This window comes from Pavona decussata, unplaced genomic scaffold, assembly GCF_977016875.1.
Source record: "Pavona decussata unplaced genomic scaffold, jaPavDecu1.1 SCAFFOLD_1000, whole genome shotgun sequence".
Classification (NCBI taxonomy): domain Eukaryota; kingdom Metazoa; phylum Cnidaria; class Anthozoa; order Scleractinia; family Agariciidae; genus Pavona; species Pavona decussata.
This window is the reverse complement of record NW_028145965.1, coordinates 9,136-27,672: the sequence shown is the minus strand read 5'-3', so window position 1 is coordinate 27,672 and position 18,537 is coordinate 9,136. Positions and strand designations below refer to the sequence as shown.

General features: G+C 38.1%; 1 protein-coding gene across 1 annotated transcript; it reads right to left on the bottom strand.

Moving 5' to 3' along the window:
• Positions 1–3,885: 3,885 nt before the first annotated feature.
• LOC146448352 (cytoplasmic dynein 1 intermediate chain 1-like) lies at positions 3,886–14,452 on the bottom strand. Its single transcript, XM_085102665.1, has 8 exons — positions 14,369–14,452; positions 12,310–12,392; positions 9,267–9,305; positions 7,037–7,100; positions 6,879–6,939; positions 6,263–6,352; positions 5,999–6,161; positions 3,886–4,243 (listed from the first exon to the last, which is right to left on the bottom strand). The coding sequence occupies exons 1-8, from the start codon at positions 14,450–14,452 to the stop codon at positions 3,994–3,996; spliced, it is 834 nt and encodes a 277-aa protein (XP_084958791.1). The 3' UTR covers positions 3,886–3,993.
• Between the last annotated feature and the right edge of the window lie 4,085 nt (positions 14,453–18,537).

Sequence of the window (18,537 nt, the reverse complement as noted above, 5' to 3'; positions counted from 1 at the left end):
CCATGGAAAAGCTTTGGGGCCCGTTTCGCGAAAGTCCCTGTAACTTACCGGGCCCAATAAGTGCCTTTGGTGATAAATGTTTCTTGACAGAAGCCAATTTTTGTTAGCTTTGAATACTAAATTTTAAAACCTTATAACTTTATGAAAACATTGGCCAAGTACCATGTCTGTAATCACTGTGTAAACGGCTAAAAAACATTTTAACATCTTTTATCGGGCCCGGTCAGTTACCGGGACTTTTTCTGGGCTCTGAAGGCCGGTCTCTTTTTAATTCTGTGAGATTGAGCGAAAAGGGATGCGCTAAATTGTCCATGCCCGAGAATCACTTGTGGCACGGTTCGGAAAGTCAGAAACTCATTTCGGAAGAAAGCCATGAGGGCAATCGAAAGTTTACTCAGTGACAAATTTGATGATCACGGACTCCCAATCGAAAAAGCCATTTGACAACGTCAAATTGATCAACCTACCGCCGTTTCACATCATTTACTCGAGTTTATCCGAGTTTCTCTCTGGAAGGTTAAACAAACCAACCACGCGAAACACCAGAGAGGCGAACGACTTCGTACATGATAAAAAACTAACCAGAAAGAAACGCTCTTCTAGCAGGGTATAATTTGAATGGAAATACTTGAAGATATCGTCAACAGACTATTGAAGGTATTCGGCATAGTAGACAGTACCAAAACCCTGCCTCCTCCACAGGCTTTTCTTGGGGATTTTGACGGGGATAAACGGGAAAGCCATAGATAACAATGACCTGAACCAGGTTGAGTCTGCGATGTTCGCATCGTCCTGCGGTATTCCCAACGGAAATGTCGTAGGTACTTCATGTATCCCCTATTATAGCTGGAGTGTATTTAGATTTTAAATATGTCTACCATATATACCCTTGTATACCCTTGTAAACCCTATTGTATCCTTTAATAATCCATCAAATATTTTCGCTCGCGCGCGATTGGTCTAAACGCCTCACGTGACCGAATATACCCCAGTTCCGATGATATTTCCCAAGTGATATTCCCCAATTTCTGAAACTTCAAGGCGCGTCTTGTTTACAATTACAATTAACGTCAAGATGGGAGAACGGTTTGCTTTTGTGACAGAAGGAGAGATAAACCTGCTGGTCGATAAAGCAGTATCAGAAAACAGCATACGCTCTAAACGTTTTTGACGGTAAACTGTTCTTAAACGAAATGTTCAAATACTCAAGCTCGTTGCCACATGTTGCGAAAAATATTTGAAGGACAATAATCACAATGGCCTCCATTTGGCTTTAAAAATATGCTCAGATATTTGTCCTTGGACATTATCTGCTCCTCGAAGCTCACAGTTTTCCTCGAGCTTCGCTCTCGGAAAACTGTTCGCTCCTCGGAACAGATAATGTCCGCGGACAAATATCTGAGCATATTTTCGCGCCAAATGGCGGCTATTGTTTATGTATACCCTTGTAAACCCTAGTATACCCTTGTATACCCTGTATACCCCTTTATGCCCTGGTATACCCTTATATGCCTTTGTAAGATAAAAGGTAAAATCTTTATTTAGACACGGTTTTTTTCTTCAGGACTATACAATATTTAATTTAAAATCTTACTACCTAAGTTAATTAATGTTTAAAGGGGTATAAAAACAAAATAAACTTTATATAAGACTACTGTCAAAATCATAATTCTTTAGCCTAGATTTAAATTCATTAAGAGACAGCGACCGTCGAATATTCAAGGACAGACTATTCCACAGTACAACTTCGCTGTGAGCAGACTTCTTTTACAATAAGTAGTGCGGGGCTGTGGGAAAGCAAGCGTACCATCACTATCTCTTAGGTTATAAGTTAAAGTATCAGAACGGAAGACAAAGCGTGAACTAAGATATTCCGGAACCATATTATTTACAATCTTGTACATCATTATTGAGTTATTGACAAGGCGTTGTCGGTCCAGTTTAACCCAGTTTACCATCTGCAACAATTCATCAGTACTACGATCGTAATTTGAACATGTTAAGACGCGTGCTGCTCGATTTTGTAATTTTTGTAACTTTTGAAAAAGACTCTTAGAACAGGGCCCGGGGAACAGGATCCCAACACCGAACTGCAGTAATCGAGATGAGGTTGGACTAATGAATTGTAAATGGAAGTAAAGTCTTATATGGGACCGAATACCTAATGCGTCTAATAGCGCTAATACCAGAAGCAATCATTTTAGGAAGCTCATTGATACGACACTCCCAAGTAAGATTTTCATCAATGTGTACACCTATAAGGATTTAACAGTCGAGACTCGTTTTATCGGAAACTGGTTGATATTAGCAGTAGGATTCGCTGAAAAATATAGAAGCCTTTGCTTGGAACCAATCAGAAGGAATTATGTCTTTGTCATATTTAAAGTTAGTTTGTTGGCTGCAAGCCACACACAAATTCTCTCCAAATCAAGATTAATACAACTATTTATTTCATCAACATCACTACCAGCAAAAGTAATTCTAGTGTCATCGGCGTACATCCTTGGTTGGGAATGCTGGAGGCAATAAGGCAAATCATTTATATATAATAGAAATAAAAGGGGCCCAAGAATCGTTCCCGGTGGAACACCACAGCGAAGGAACATTTTGGACGATTTATTCCCGTTCACAAGACAAGTTTAGGTACGGTTTTTTAAATAAGAGCAGAACCATTGGTTTGTGGAACCCTAGATACCATAAGCTTGTAATTTTCAAACAAGAATAGAGTGGTCCACAGTATCGAAAGCAACGGCATTAATAAAGCCACGATTGATGTTTAAAGACCAGTTATCAGTCGCTTCGATCAATGCAGTAACTGTAGAATGATGCGAGCGAAAACCGGATTGGTGTCTATTGAGAAGGTTGTTTTCATTTAGGTGATGATACAACTGATCATAAATAATTCGCTCGAAAACCTTGGCCACAACCGGGATAATCGATATCGGTCGATAATTAGAAGGATCACTCCTACTTCCTGATTTCTTAAAAAGAGGCGAAATTCTTGCATTCTTCCGTTCATCAGGAAAAATACCAGTATCGATCGATTGATTGAATATCAGAGCAAGTGACCCGCAGATTAAATCCGGACATTCTCTTAGAAGTCTTGCTAACACAGAGTCAAGGCCTGTAGCTTTTCTCTTGCATAATTTATTTAGGTGGGACAAAACGTGCAATTGAGTCACTCAATTATACCCCTGTATACCTTTGTATACCCTTGTATACCCTGGTATACCCTTGTGTACCCCTGTATACCTTGGTATACCCTTGTGTACCCACCCAAACCCCTGTATACCCATGTTTACTTATGCATACCCCCGTACACCCTTGTATATCTATCCATTCGGACCTTTTCCGTTACAATCTATACCCTGTGTACCGGCTCCCCTTGCTTGAGTTTAAGAGCCGATTTCTGGAATTATCAAAAATCGGGCGTCAGTCGTGAAATTTCGAATTCCTTCATATTTTGCCCATATAATCTCTATAGTGGAGTACTTTCAAAAATAACGTTAAAAGTTTCGTCCGCGTGTTATTTTTTACGAAATCGGGCAAAGTTTGAAATACGGCAAATTAGCGTCCTTTTGGTCACGAAACTTACTAAAAATTACCCATTTTCATCTCGCTCGTAGAAAGAAACGCGATGTCTTCCATTAATGAAATGTTTACAAAATACAAACACATCCCTCTTCTTCATAATGCACTGGTAAATTTAGATAAGCTTGAAAATTGGAAATGCTTCGCCCGTTAGAAGAAACCCCATTTCGGCAGTTTAAAACTTTAGCAAATTTCATCCAATTTCAACACAAAAGAAACCCAATTGGTACGTCAAGTTTGAATTTAAAATGTAGTTTACTGTGTTCAAATATTTCTGGCGGCAATGCAAAAGTACCCCGTCGAGAGACCAAAATGTGAAGGGTACTTTGACACGAGGAGAGCCTGTGAAACGAACAACGGCCGTCACGCTACAAATCAAGTTCTTTGTTTCGCTTTAATCACTCAGCGGCCATTTTGTCTTGACGTCATGAATTTGCTCATGAAAACGAGGCCACGCGTGGAAAGTTTCATCTTCAGGTTAGAGCTCGGATTAAAAATCAAGCTGCCTGCATTCTTTAGGATTAGGTGGCAGAAGGAAGGAACAAACTGCACCTGTGTGGACCAATCCAAGCAAGTAACCGTTCTGTGTCTTGACCATCTTTCATCAAAGAAGTCTCGATTGAAAGACAGTTTACCAGATGCTTGCATGTCTCTATGAAAAGATCAAAGGGCAAAATAAGTGAATTACTTGAAAATAATGACTCTTGATAGATGTACGCAGTCACTTAATAATTAGGCTTTTGGGTATTCTAATACTATTTTTCAGCAGATGCGCTGAGATTTTAAAGAGTGACAACTCAAATGAAAGCTACAGACCAAGTACACTGTACATACAAGTTTGTCTATTATGCTGTACAAGGTGGTTCCACCTTTTTAGTCTGTGGATGACCATTCTATACCTACCACCTTTTTCTAAGTCAAATGCAAGAAGACTTCCGAAGACTCGTAGTTACTAAAACAAGGAATGACCTAAAATGATCTAAAATGACCTAAAATGACCTAAAATGACCTAAAATGATCTAAAATGATCTAAAATGACCTAAAATGGTCTAAAATGACCTAAAATGACCTAAATGATCTAAAATAATTCTGAAATATTCTTAAATGATCTAAATGAAGGGAAACGAAGATAAAATTACAGAATTACAGAACTGAGTGCTTACCAAAGTAAAGGCAGGAAGCTGCTGGAAAGACCGAAAAAGACTCGAGAAGTGCCGATGGTAATGCACGTAAGCCGATTCGATGACAAAGTTGCGTAAACAAACCGCACTAGAGCGACTGTTTTTTTGTGGTCGGTCCGAAAGACCGAAATATATTGGCACTGACCAATTTTTTTCGGGTTCGTTTTCCGGTTGCACATTAAAAGCCACACGACAAGGCTAAATTCTTGTGTAAACACTGATTAAACGCTTTTGTAAACAATGTAAAGGCATATCTGTGCATCAATTTCCTTAAATAAACACGTAGTTAACAAGTCAAGGGTAGGGCATGAATAAAAGATAACTCTGTGTCAGTTCCATATAAAATAGCTGCATCAATCAAAACCACGTTGCTGGGCGAAACATAGGACTTCGCTTCCTACCAATCAAAACCGCGTTGCTGGGGAAAAACTAGGCACTTCGTACCAATCAAAACCACGTTGCTGAGCGAAACTTGGAACTTCGCACCAATCAAAACCACGTTGCTGGGGAAAAACTAGACACTTTGCATCAGTCAAAGCCGCAGTATTTCCCTGAAGAAGTCCCCGATAGAGACGAAACGTGTCGGAAATAAACGAAAAGTATACAACTACAAGAAGTCTTCCGTTGTGCTGCTCACTAGCCTTTGTTATAAAATTAAAAAAATAAAATCATTTTAGATCATTTTAGGTCATTTTAGATCATTTTAGATCATTTTAGGTCATTTTAGATCATTTTAGGTCATTTTAGGTCATTTTAGATCATTCTAGGTCATTCCTTGTTTTAGTAACTACGTCCGAAGACTTCCGAATGTTGCTGTTGTGATACAGACCGTTAAGACACAAAAGCAACATTATGTGCCCTTTTTGGGGAAATTGAATTGAATTTTTGTGAGTCAGGTGAGAGAAATTGTCCTCGATACGTGAGATCTATGCCTTTAGTCTGCAGGCATGTGATTCACACATAATGCATGAGAGTTGGCAGGTATATGATTCAAGCAAAGGGAAATGAGCAGTACTTTACTATGGTTCCATTCATCTCTTACCTTTTCCCATACATTTAAGTCTTATACCGTTGAACCCTTTACGCCCTTATGGTGAATATTTGAGTATCATCACCCAATAACTTCTCTCCAGTTCTCTTAAAATAAAAGTACGGGAACAAAAAAAGGAGATTGTGTTCTTTGATATTAGGGGTTAAAAAGTTAAAAGCACAAACAACAAACCCACCCTTCAGTGTCCCCTGCTTCATCACCAGAGTAATCAGATGTGAAGTCCACTGTTTCACACAAGACTCTCTCCATCAGCCTTGTGGCTTTGTCAAAGAACTTCACGAATTCTCCCGAATTCAATAAGTGTTCCTTTTGTTCCTCTCTGAGCTCTATAACTGGAACTGTTTAAGATGGAAGAATTTGTTAAGTTCTTCACTGAGGGTGTAATGAAGGGACACTGCTCAAATCAAGTGGTTAATGTCGTAATTTTATTTTCACTTGCCTTCTTCTCTGCTTTCCTCCTGTCTGTCTTCAGTTTCAGGTTGTGGTTCGGTCTCCTTTGTTTTTGGTACTGCAGCAGATTCAAATTCATCTACAAACAAATCAATTAAAATCTATCAGTTCACAGTTGAAGTATTCCCAGACCTTGATTCATGTTTAATTAAGTGAAATCTCTTTAGACCTTGTATGATCATTCAAAATCAGCTTATTTTATTGGGCAATACTTTGCTCTGGAAACGTTACACATGTAACTTTATAATTACATGCTGTTCAAAATGCTTCAACCTTTTGAGTCTGTGGATGAAATCCTTAAAGTGTGTCTATTCAAATGAAAGCTACAGAACAGTACTTTCCTGTGGTGCTGTTTATCATGCTATAAAGGGTGGTTCTATCTTTTGGATCTGTGGATGAAATCCTCAAGTGTGATCATTCATATCACTTTCTAGAGGTGCTTTTTATTATGCCATACAAGGTGATGCTGACTTTTGAATCTGCAGATGAAACTGTTGACTTGACCACAGCTTGACTGCGGTCATGTATAATAATTCTTAACAAATATAAGCTGACGTTAAAATGTCAAGAGCATTGATAAAAAAATTTGGGCAAAGACAACTAACCTGGGGGCTCTTCTTGTTCAGCATTTTGTGTTTGTGTTTCTTTGTTGTATAACACAGGTTTCTAAAGAAAAGATGTTTGTTAACTGTAAACATTTGTAACAGAACTATCTCGTAATTCCATGATTATTTAACTGCAATATTATTGTTCGGTCACTAACCTTTGGTGGAATATTTGTCTGTTCAAGCTGAGATAATCCTAATGCAACTGATTTTTTCTTCTCACTAAAAACAGAATCAGATTGAGTTAATTAAATGCAATTTTTGCATTTGAAATTGTTTCCAACTGAGTGTCGAAAAAACAAAACCAAAGTAATTGCTCTAACCAAAACCAAATAAAAACAAACAACAGAACACAAAGCAAATACAATCCATATACTGTATTTATTCGATTAACCACCCTGGGTGCTTATTTAATTTTGGGCAAATGAGAGTGGGCACTTGTTTGTGGTGGGCACTTATTCGAGGGTGGGTGCTTATTATTTTCCCAACATTTTTAGCAAGAGAGCGTGACGAGCCCAAACGATGGCTGCGATGGAGACTAGGATATTACATGTATTAGACGATGACAAAACAAGGGATAACAAGTTTATTTTGCTTCAACAAGACAAAATAAAGTGCAATTTAAGCTTACATAAACAAGTCACAAACAATATAAAAGTTCATTGACTACTGTATCTAAAACCAATTTTGGAACAAAACTGACGCTCCTCTTTCTTCACCTTGGGGTATTACAGAAATGTTTTTTTTCCCCGGGGTATCCATTCGATGGAATCAATAATCGATGACAATAGATATCAATTGATACCAATAATTGATATCAATTAATCGATTAATATTGATAATCCATGACCAATCGATGGCGAAGATTCGTGTGGTATCGATTGGTTGCAAATTGATTGCAGATTGACGGAACCGGAATCGACGCATAAAAAACACAACTTTGTACACAGTAATTATAAACACATTTTAACGTTAATGCCCCGTCCACAGGATTCCTTTTTTTTTTGACCAATTAAAAGTTTTTTTCCATGGGCCAATCTATAGACTTCAAAAAACGGAAAGTGGTTGCATCGTGCCTTCACAGAAAAATTCTGGTAACAGAAGTTGTACTTTTGCAAACAATGAAATTGCCAACAACAGCAGCATGAGTTGTTGCAAAATAATGAATAAAGCAGCAATACCTAGCCTTATAATAACGAACACAAAGACTGATCACATACATACAAACTCAAAAATCTATGAAGGCGCCAATTGTGTCTAAAAGAAATAAAATATGAAGAAAAAGACTAAAAGACGTTCCTTTTTTTCATCCTAGTAGTAAGCGATGAGCCATTTTAGTTTTGGTGTTTGGTATATTCTGGGTTGGAATTTGTTTTACCAATTTCGTCCCCAGGGCTTCCTAAAAATGGCGGATGATTGGACAGGTAGCGTGCGTGACGTCTGTTCAAGGTTACTGAGCCAATCGATAGCAATCGATGAACGGTTTGTGTGTGGTTGCCAATTGGTCATCGATTGACCGATACCAATTAACTAATTTTATTGATTGATATCGATTTATCGATTGAATTTCCGATCATCGGTTTCCATCGATGGAAGATGGACAGTCAATTAAATAAATATGGTATATTGTTAACAGTGTCAAGCAAAAAGGATGTTTGCAAGTATAGTTGTAGCATAAAGAAAACATACAAAATTGCACAAATCCACAAAAACTAAAGAAAACCACAAAATACAGACTTAATAAATTTTCCCAGTTGGAGTAATAAGTAATCGCATCCGATAGCTGGTTGCCAAGGTGGTTTGTTTTCTATGACACTAAAAACCCTTTCCAAGTTTAATTTATTCTCCCGCCAAGACTGGTAGTTTCAGTGGGCCGTTGCTAACACATTTAAATGCAAGAATGTTACGGCAAGAAAGTGACAATTGGTTTGGGTTTTTCTTCTGGTTAGTTGGCAAAGTTATATAACCTTTTTTTTAGCCAATCACTGAGCACAGTGAAGCAAGACCAAAGTGAACATGGAATTTTTTAACACTCAATTGAAGGGATTGGACTTGGAGCATAACTAACCTATAGCACATTTTAGCTCATTCTTTCTTGTTTTGGCTTTTAGTTTCCAGATTTTTTGCGTGTTGCCTTCAATTCCTTTAGGAAACATTGCCACAAGATTCCTTACTTTTTTAGCGCTTCATTTGGAATAAATACCCATGATTATGGGCACGTTTTGAACTTTTATCACAAAATGAAGCACAAAGCAGTGGATCAGACATCGAGGCACAACATTCTTAAAGGAATTGAAGGCCAAGTAAAAGTAAATTGTACAAAGGATGTACAATTTGAATTACTGAGAATTTATGAACATTGTTTTCTTTCTGTTGTTTCTAATTTACACATGAACAAAAGGTCTTGCTGCTACATCTTTGCCTGGGCTGGCTGGGATTCAGATTTCCCTTGCTTCTGCAGCAGTGGAGATACTGTTGACAAGAAAATTTATCCAACACAGTTAAGTGCCAGGACTACAGTAAAATACTCATTAGTATACAGTGGAACCCTGCCTTATGATCACTTCGTTATAATACCACCACTTTTGTATGCCCTGAATGAATTGAAATTCTTGTCATTTCCTTAGTTTTATAACCTCGTTAATCCGACCACCCTGTTATAAGGGACTGGTCATAAAGTACAGGGGGGGGTGGGCTGGAAAAAAAGGGGGGGTGGGTCACTGTTTTCATGCATGTAAAAAGGGGTGGGCTAGCAAAAACCATGCATCATTAAAGGGGTGGGGCACATAATATTTTTGCACATGTTTTGCATCAAATGGTGCCTTTTGCCAGTAAAACTGTGAAATGTATTAACAGTAAAAGCACAAATTATAATTGTGTAGTTTCAGAAAATATCCATCCCCCATCACAGAGGGAATTTATAAAAGGACGCCCTACCGCCAGGAACTTCCAAGTTTCTTTCATACAATCTCTGTAATTTTGTTCTTTCTCTTACCACCATCCCCTCCAGAATCTTGAATTCCCTCCATGGGTGGGGTAAGGATATTTTCTGGAACTACACATTCTATCAAGAAAAGGGCAAGTTCACTCGCATCCATTAAAATGAACAACTATGATTCCATGTGGTTATTAATGATACATATTAGATGCACATTATCTTCTCAAAATCATTTCAGGTATTTCAACAAAAATAGATCTCATGCAATGATAAACTTCAAAAACAAGACTTTGTGCATGTGTGCTCCTTCCTCTATCATACTTGTCCTCTAATTTGTCTAGTTTTATGTATAGTCTTACCTTTATTTACTAGGGGTGGGTCATTTCATTTTTTACCTGAAAAATATGGGTGGGCCATGCATTATTCTGCAAAAATATGAGGGTGGGTCACACAAAACTAGCCTTCGTAAAAATGAATTTTTCCAGCCCACCCCCCCCGGTACTTTATGACCAGTCCCTAATGACCACATTTTCACAGCAACAAACAACAACAAATTGGCATCTTATAATTTACAACTTAGGGGTGGGATATTGGCACTTCTATTCTTTGAAGACTCCAGGCAAATCCTTATGGTTATAATAATGATTTTTGTCTTGCTTCTAAACTGGTAAGAACTAATGCAAATTGAGAAGCATATCAGAGAATAAAACTGGCAATATCTCACCACTATGTTGCAATAAAATGCTAACTTGGCCTGAACCTCAGTTTAATAATTGCAAAATATTACATTTACATTGCCTCGAGAGAAGAAGACCCTTATTTAATACATGGAACAAAACTCCTCTAGAAATAAAACGATCTCTTTCTATACATGTTTTCAAAAAGACAATGAAGCAATTCCTTCTCTTTCAATGATTATGATATAGGCGTTAACTTGCATAATTTTACTTGCACCTTTTATTATTACTGTTATTTGTACACCAAACCTGATATCCTGATTAATTTAGCTTAGAAATGTAATTTGAATCAAAGGGGGACTACTTTGTAAAAGCCCGTAAGGGTTTCTTTAGTCTTCCTCCTGACTTCAATGCAAAATTGCACTATGTACTTGTTATGTTACTTATAATTGTGGGAAATAAACATTCATTCATTCATTCATTCATTCATTCATTCATTCATTCATTCATTCATTCATTCATTCATTCATTCATTCATTCATTCATTCATTCATTCATTCATTCATTCATTCATTCATTCATTTCTTTGATACCTTCCTTGCTGTTCTGAGAAGCAAACTTGACATAGAAAAACACAATTCAAAATTACAAATCAATCTTTAAATGCCATAGAACTAAAACCTACCTTCTATTAAACGTAAGCTGCACTTTGGGTACCGTATTTTCTCAATTAAACGCCCCCAGCATTTTTTTAAAAATTGGCAGTTTTGACCCAGCGTTTATACAAAGCCGGAGTTTAATCGGGGTCCGGCGTTTAATCAAGAAAATACGGTATTTCCAATCTGTTTTTTTCTATTAAATTTTTTTTAAGCTAAGTCTTGTATTGCATTGTATTGTATTTTCTTAGCTTGTATTTATGTTTGTAACTATTTCTCTGTAACTCTTCATTGGAAGTGAAATAAAAAAGACAAAAAAAAAATAAATAAAAAAAAATGCTATTTTTTGGCAAAATGGCAGGGCACGAAATAATTTCCGGAGAGTCTCCGGACACGATGACCGGCAAAATTCATTTTAGCTCGGTCATGTATCGTTTCTGTCCGGTCAAATTTATAACATAAATAACTCTTAAAACAGGGGCCCATGAAGCAAAACCGGCGTTATATATTTCCAAAAAAGTCGTTGCGTAGAGCTAATAGCACTTTAAAGCACTCATAGTCAACAATAAAAATAAATTACAGCGGCGAAATGAAAATAGGCTTATGTGTATTAAAATAAACTAACTAATAAATTAACTAATAAAAGTAAAAATATTTATAGTTTTGTGACTGGAAGTGCGTGAACCCCGATGTCTGTTTCAATGCGCGAATTGTAAACAACGGTTCTAGTTGCATTTCACCGAGGATTTCAGATCAAATGGTAACAAATGAAACAACTGAATAGCATGGACATTTTTATTTATTTCATCTTCAATGCGATCGAATGTGACCGGTCAACATGACCGGCAAGACGAAAGGTGGACTGGTCAACTCCCCAATCATTACGGACATTGTCCGTTGACCGGCCGTTATTTCGAGCCCTGAAATGGATAATTTTCATGCTACCCTTTCTGAATATCTCATCAAATCCCACAAATTCAGAAATTTAGGTTTAAGAATGTCATTCGAAACTCCTTTAGGACTCCATTAAAGACAGACCTCCCAGCAAAGCAACTAACAGTAATAAACTACCAAAAAGACATGCAACAAGATATTAAATACCTGCTGTGCCATCGATCACGTCACCAGCTATGATTCCCTTGATCAGCTCATCTGCTTACCTCCTCTTTCTTTCAAACTCAGATTCCTTGACATCTTTTGTCGCTGCAGCCGCACCTTTTTGTGCTGCGGCTGTCTCATCTTGCTGAAATTATACCAAATTACAGCATACCTTTCAGACATTAACTGATCTATTTACAAGTGTTTCTAATGATAATTTTTTCAGTGCAACGTAAAAAACTGTAGCTGAAAAATCAGATGCTCAATCAAACAGCAAGAACAACCCACAAACCACAAAACCATTATGGTTCAATGCAGCTTATTCACGTTTCATCTGATTCATTCTCCTTTCCAACACAATAAACTTTCCAGAAATTATTCTGGTGTTCACGATTTTCACACTCGCACTATAATAATCACTGAATAATGCACTGTAACACACATTAACTTTGAATATAAATGTACTTTGAAAATGTGGAAGCATATGTAAGTGTACCGTACATGTTGATGATAAAAACTAGTGGTAATCAATGATTAGAAAAATACGTTCGACGAAAGGGTGGGAGGAGGGGTAGCTTTTGTTATTCTTTTATATTTCCCATGATGCCCTTGTTCAATTTCTGGGGGATGGGTCAAAGGAGGAAGATCAAATCCTTGTGAAAAGAAATGAGAAACTTTGATTTTGAATGAAGTGTAAACAAGAACTTTATTACTTTTAAGAACAAAGTTAACAACATGGCTGGTCCCTCTATATTTTTTGCATCATGCGTAACACATGTAATGAAAGGGATTATTGCTAAGTTGACAACTTATGTTATGCAATACATATGAAATGAAAACCAGATGGGGAAATTTTTTTTGACAAGACATCAAATGACATTTTTTTCTTCAAACAACATTGGTTTAGATCGAGTGTACACAATCATTGTATATTACTACATATGGAATCAACAAATATTAGAATAGGCCTTATCATGGTTTTCGACGCCATTTTGACGGGTAGGCAAACAGGCTTGAAATAACAGTGTTTGTATGGAAATCCGATGTCAAAAAATTTTCATAAAACATCGCTTCTGAAAAATTCATTAATTGGAAACTTTTGGCACTAGGAAAAGGGTTTTTAAAAAAAATTGGAGGGATGTAGCTGTGACAGAAAGCGTCCAGTCATGTTTTGAACTTTCCATACATTTCCCTGTATTTTTTCCCGCGAACTATTTTTAGTAGCAGTTCACGGCTGGTTCGCTATACAGACAAATGTATGGAAAGTTGAAAACACGACTGGACGCTTTCTGTCACAGCTACATCCCTCCAATTTTGTTCTTAAAATCCTTTTCCTAGTGCCAAAAGTTTCCAATTCACGAATTTTTCAGAAGCGATGTTTTATGAAAATTATTTTACATCGGATTTCCATACAAACACTATTATTTCAAGCCTGTTTGCCTACCCGTCAAAATGGCGTCGAAAACCGTGATAAGGCCTATTCTTAGAAGGTGTCAACGAAACGACAATATTAGAAGTGTGAAAATAAAGAATACAGTTCACACGTAGTGTATAATGAAGTATTTAGGAAAGGCCTCAAACTAAATTTATATTTGGAACAACAACATTAGTAGTGTGAAAGAAAGTAATATTTCAACTTTGAACAGCAATATATTGGAAGTGTGAATTACAGAATAATGCTTTTAACTTAACACACTTAAAGTATAAATATGTACATGTAATACATCAGAAAAAATTAAAAAGCTTAAAAGTGGTAATCAACGTTTTTTTTTGGAACAACAACATTGGTAGTGTCAAATTACATGTAAAAGAACATTGAAAACACGCATGTGTCTGGTCTGAGTGCAGCATGCTTGTGGAAAGTTACAAGTAGCTTAAAATGGGCTGCACTGGTCCATGTTTTGATAATTATTCATTTATATCTGTAACTTTATATAAAAATTATAGTAGGAGAACAACTCCTACGGCCAATTTTTGCAGCTATACCACTGATATCTCTTTCATAACTCTTACGAGCATTATTACATCTGCGGCTATCATTGATGGAAATCGGAACAGAACTCTGTGCACGACGTGAATTGCTTGCGTAATACAAAAGAATGCTTCCGCTGCCCGATTTACTTGACTGAACAATGCTTCGGTTGTATTTGATCGCTTCATCTCCTCTGATTTGGTGCAAGTGTTCAACGCAAATGTGAGCTTCATAGCTCGATAACGTCGTATCGTGATCACAATTCATGATCAAGTGGCACAATGGCCGCCGAGCTTCACAACTCGGAAAGTTTGTGGTCATGTTTTCGTCGCGGAACTACACAACTCGATGGATTATACTTTTTGGAACCATAAGTCATGGTCATGAGCTGCGTACAATGTTCGAGTTTTCTTTCATTCCTGCAGATAGCGAAGGTTTGAGTGTTTCTCGTCCAGCGCGAGACCAACAACACAGCGCACTGCGGAGTCGTACACAGTTCCCTCAGACTTCGATAAATGCAACCGACGAAGCGTTTAATAACATTACCCTTAAAAGGACTATTCAATAAACTACATTATAACGGATTAAAGGTGGCCTACTACACTTCTTACATGGAAACGAGGCTGGGTGAATTATTTATCTATTTCCAGCAAAGTGAGACAATGTATCGGAGGTTTTCTTGCGTGCTGATTCCATTTTCAATGCTTTCACTTGACTCTCACCAAGGAAAAGTCAAGAACTCACTCCTATATGGACGGGGAAGCAGTGTGACGATTTTGGTAGGTCGCCATTTTCAATCAGAAAAGTTGCCAATCGCCATTTTCAATCAGAAATGTTGCCAATCGAAAGATCGTCCAAAAAAAACCTAGTTGGTACACATTTTTGTTAGAAATTTTTCAAGTTATCCAAAAAATGCACTTTTTTTGGCGGACCTATCCTACCCCCGTCAGGGCCAGTACTATGACTCTGCTCCCACGGGAGGCACAAAACCTACTCCATAGTAGGTTTTCTTGCGTGCTGATTCCATTTTTAATGTTTTAACTTGGCTCTGACCAAGGCAAAGTAAAATACTCACCCCTATATGGATGGGGAAGCAGTGTGACGATTTTTGTAGGTCGCCATTTTCAATCAGAAATGTTGCCAATCGCCATTTTCAATCAGAAATGTTGCCAATCGAAAGATCGTCCAAAAAAAACCTAGTTGGTACACATTTTTGTTAGAAATTTTTCAAGTTATCCAAAAAATGCACTTTTTTTGGCGGACCTATCCTACCCCCGTCAGGGCCAGTACTATGACTCTGCTCCCACGGGAGGCACAAAACCTACTCCATAGTAGGTTTTCTTGCGTGCTGATTCCATTTTTAATGTTTTAACTTGGCTCTGACCAAGGCAAAGTAAAATACTCACCCCTATATGGATGGGGAAGCAGTGTGACGATTTTTGTAGGTCGCCATTTTCAATCAGAAATGTTGCCAATCGCCATTTTCAATCAGAAATGTTACCAATCGAAAGATCGTCCAAAAAAAACCTAGTTGGGACACATTTTTGTTAGAAATTTTTCAAGTTAACCAAAAAATGCACTTTTTTGGCGGGTCTACCCTACCCCCGTCAGGGCGAGTTCTATGACTCTGCTCCCACGGGAGGCACAAAACCTACTCTATAGTAGGTCTTCGTGCATGCTGTTTCCATTTTCAATGTTTTCACTTGACTCTGACAAAGGCAAAGTCAAATACTCACCCCTATATCGACGGGGAAGCAGTGTGACGATTTTGGTAGGTCGCCATTTTCAATCAGAAAAGTTGCCAATCGCCATTTTCAATCAGAAATGTTGCCAATCGAAAGATCGTCCAAAAAAAAACCTAGTTGGGACACATTTTTGTTAGAAATTTTTCAAGTTATCCAAACAATGCACTTTTTTGGCGGACCTATCCTACCCCCGTCAGGGCCAGTACTATGACTCTGCTCCCACGGGAGGCACAAAACCTACTCCATAGTAGGTTTTCTTGCGTGCTGATTCCATTTTTAATGCTTTCACTTGACTCTGACCAAAGAAAAGTCAAGTACTCACCCCTATATGGATGGGGAAGCAGTGTGACGATTTTTGTAGGTCGCCATTTTCAGTCAGAAATGTTGCCAATCGCCATTTTCAATCAGAAATGTTGCCAATCGAAAGATCGTCCAAAAAAAACCTAGTTGGGACACATTTTTGTTAGAAATTTTTCAAGTTAACCAAAAAATGCACTTTTTTGGCGGGCCTACCCTACCCCCGTCAGGGCCAGTTCTATGACTCTGCTCCCACGGAAGGCACGAAACCTACTCCATAGTAGGATTTCTTGCATGCTGATTCCATTTTTAATGTTTTCACTTGACTCTGACCAAGGCAAAGTCAAATACTCACCCCTATATGGACGGGGAAGCAGTGTGACGATTTTGGTAGGTCGCCATTTTCAATCAGAAATGTTGCCAATCGCCATTTTCAATCAGAAATGTTGCCAATCGAAAGATCGTCCAAAAAAACCTAGTTGGGACACATTTTTGTTAGAAATTTTTCAAGTTAACCAAAAAATGCACTTTTTTGGCCGGCCTACGCTAGCCCGGTAAGGGCCAGTTCTATGACTCTGCTCCCACGGGAGGCACAAAACCTACTCCATAGTAGGTTTTCTTGCATGCTGATTCCATTTTTAATGTTTTCACTTGACTCTGACCAAGGCAAAGTCAAATACTCACCCCTATATGGACGGGGAAGCAGTGTGACGATTTTGGTAAGTCGCCATTTTCAATCAGAAATGTTGCCAATCGCCATTTTCAATCAGAAATGTTGCCAATCGAAGGATCGTCCAAAAAAAACCTAGTTGGGACACATTTTTGTAAGAAATTTTTCAAGTTAACCAAAAAATGCACTTTTTTGGCGGGCCTACCCTACCCCCGTCAGGGCCAGTTCTATGACTCTGCTCCCACGGGAGGCACAAAACCTACTCCATAGTAGGATTTCTTGCATGCTGATTCCATTTTTAATGTTTTCACTTGACTCTGACCAAGGCAAAGTCAAATACTCACCCCTATATGGACGGGGAAGCAGTGTGAAGATTTTGGTAGGTCGCCATTTTCAATCAGAAATGTTGCCAATCGCCATTTTCAATCAGAAATGTTGCCAATCGAAAGATCGTCCAAAAAAACCTAGTTGGGACACATTTTTGTTAGAAATTTTTCAAGTTAACCAAACAATGCACTTTTTTGGCCGGCCTATGCTACCCCCGTAAGGGCCAGTTCTATGACTCTGCTCCCACGGAAGGCACAAAACCTAATCCATAGTAGGTTTTCTTGCATGCTGATTCCATTTTTAATGTTTTCACTTGACTCTGACCAAGGCAAAGTGAAATACTCACTCCTATATGGACGGGGAAGCAGTGTGACGATTTTGGTAGGTAACCATTTTCAATCAGAAATGTTGCCAATCGCCATTTTCAATCAGAAATGTTGCCAATCGAAAGATCGTCCAAAAAAAACCTAGTTGGGACACATTTTTGTTAGAAATTTTTCAAGTTAACCAAAAAATGCACTTTTTTGGCGGGCCTACCCTACCCCAGTCAGGGCCAGTTTTATGACTCTGCTCCCACGGGAGGTACAAAACCTACTCCATAGTAGGTTTTCTTGCATGCTGATTCCATTTTTAATGTTTTCACTTGACTCTGACCAAGGAAAAGTGAAGTACTCACCCCTATATGGACGGGGAGGCAGTGCGACGATTTTGGTAGGTCGCCATTTTCAATCAGAAATGTTGCCAATCGAAAGATCGTCCAAAAAAACCTAGTTGGGACACATTTTTCTGAGAAATTTTTCAAGTTAACCAAAAAATGCACTTTTTTGGCAGGCCTACCGTACCCCTGTCAGGGTAGTTTCTATGACTCTGCTCTGACGGGAGGCACAAAACCTACTCCATAGTAGGTTTTCTTGCATGCTGATTCCATTTTTTATGTTTGTACTTGACTCTGACCAAGGCAAAGTCAAATACTCACCCCTATATGCACGGGGAAAACAGTGTGACGATTTTGGTAGGTCGCCATTTTCAATCAGAAAAGTTGCCAATCGCCATTTTCAATCAGAAATGTTGCCAATCGAAAGATCGTCGAAAAAAAACTTAGTTGGGACACATTTTTGTTAGAAATTTTTCAAGTTAACCAAAAAATGCACTTTTTTGGCAGGCCTACCCTACCCCCGTCAGGGCCAGTTCTATTACTCTGCTCCCACGGAAGGCACAAAACCTACTCCATAGTAGGTTTTCTTGCATGCTGATTCCATTTTTAATGTTTTCACTTGAC

Excerpts from the sequence above, each read along its gene's own strand:
- LOC146448352 (XM_085102665.1), bottom strand. The coding sequence starts at position 14,452 with ATGAAGCTCACATTTGCGTTGAACACTTGCACCAAATCAGAGGAGATG. Across the intron at positions 9,306-12,309 it reads GAGTTTGAAAGAAAGAGGAG|CCCAGGCAAAGATGTAGCAG; the intron begins GTAAGCAGATGA and ends AATCCCAGCCAG. Across the intron at positions 6,162-6,262 it reads GGAGGAAAGCAGAGAAGAAG|TTCCAGTTATAGAGCTCAGA; the intron begins GCAAGTGAAAAT and ends CATCTTAAACAG.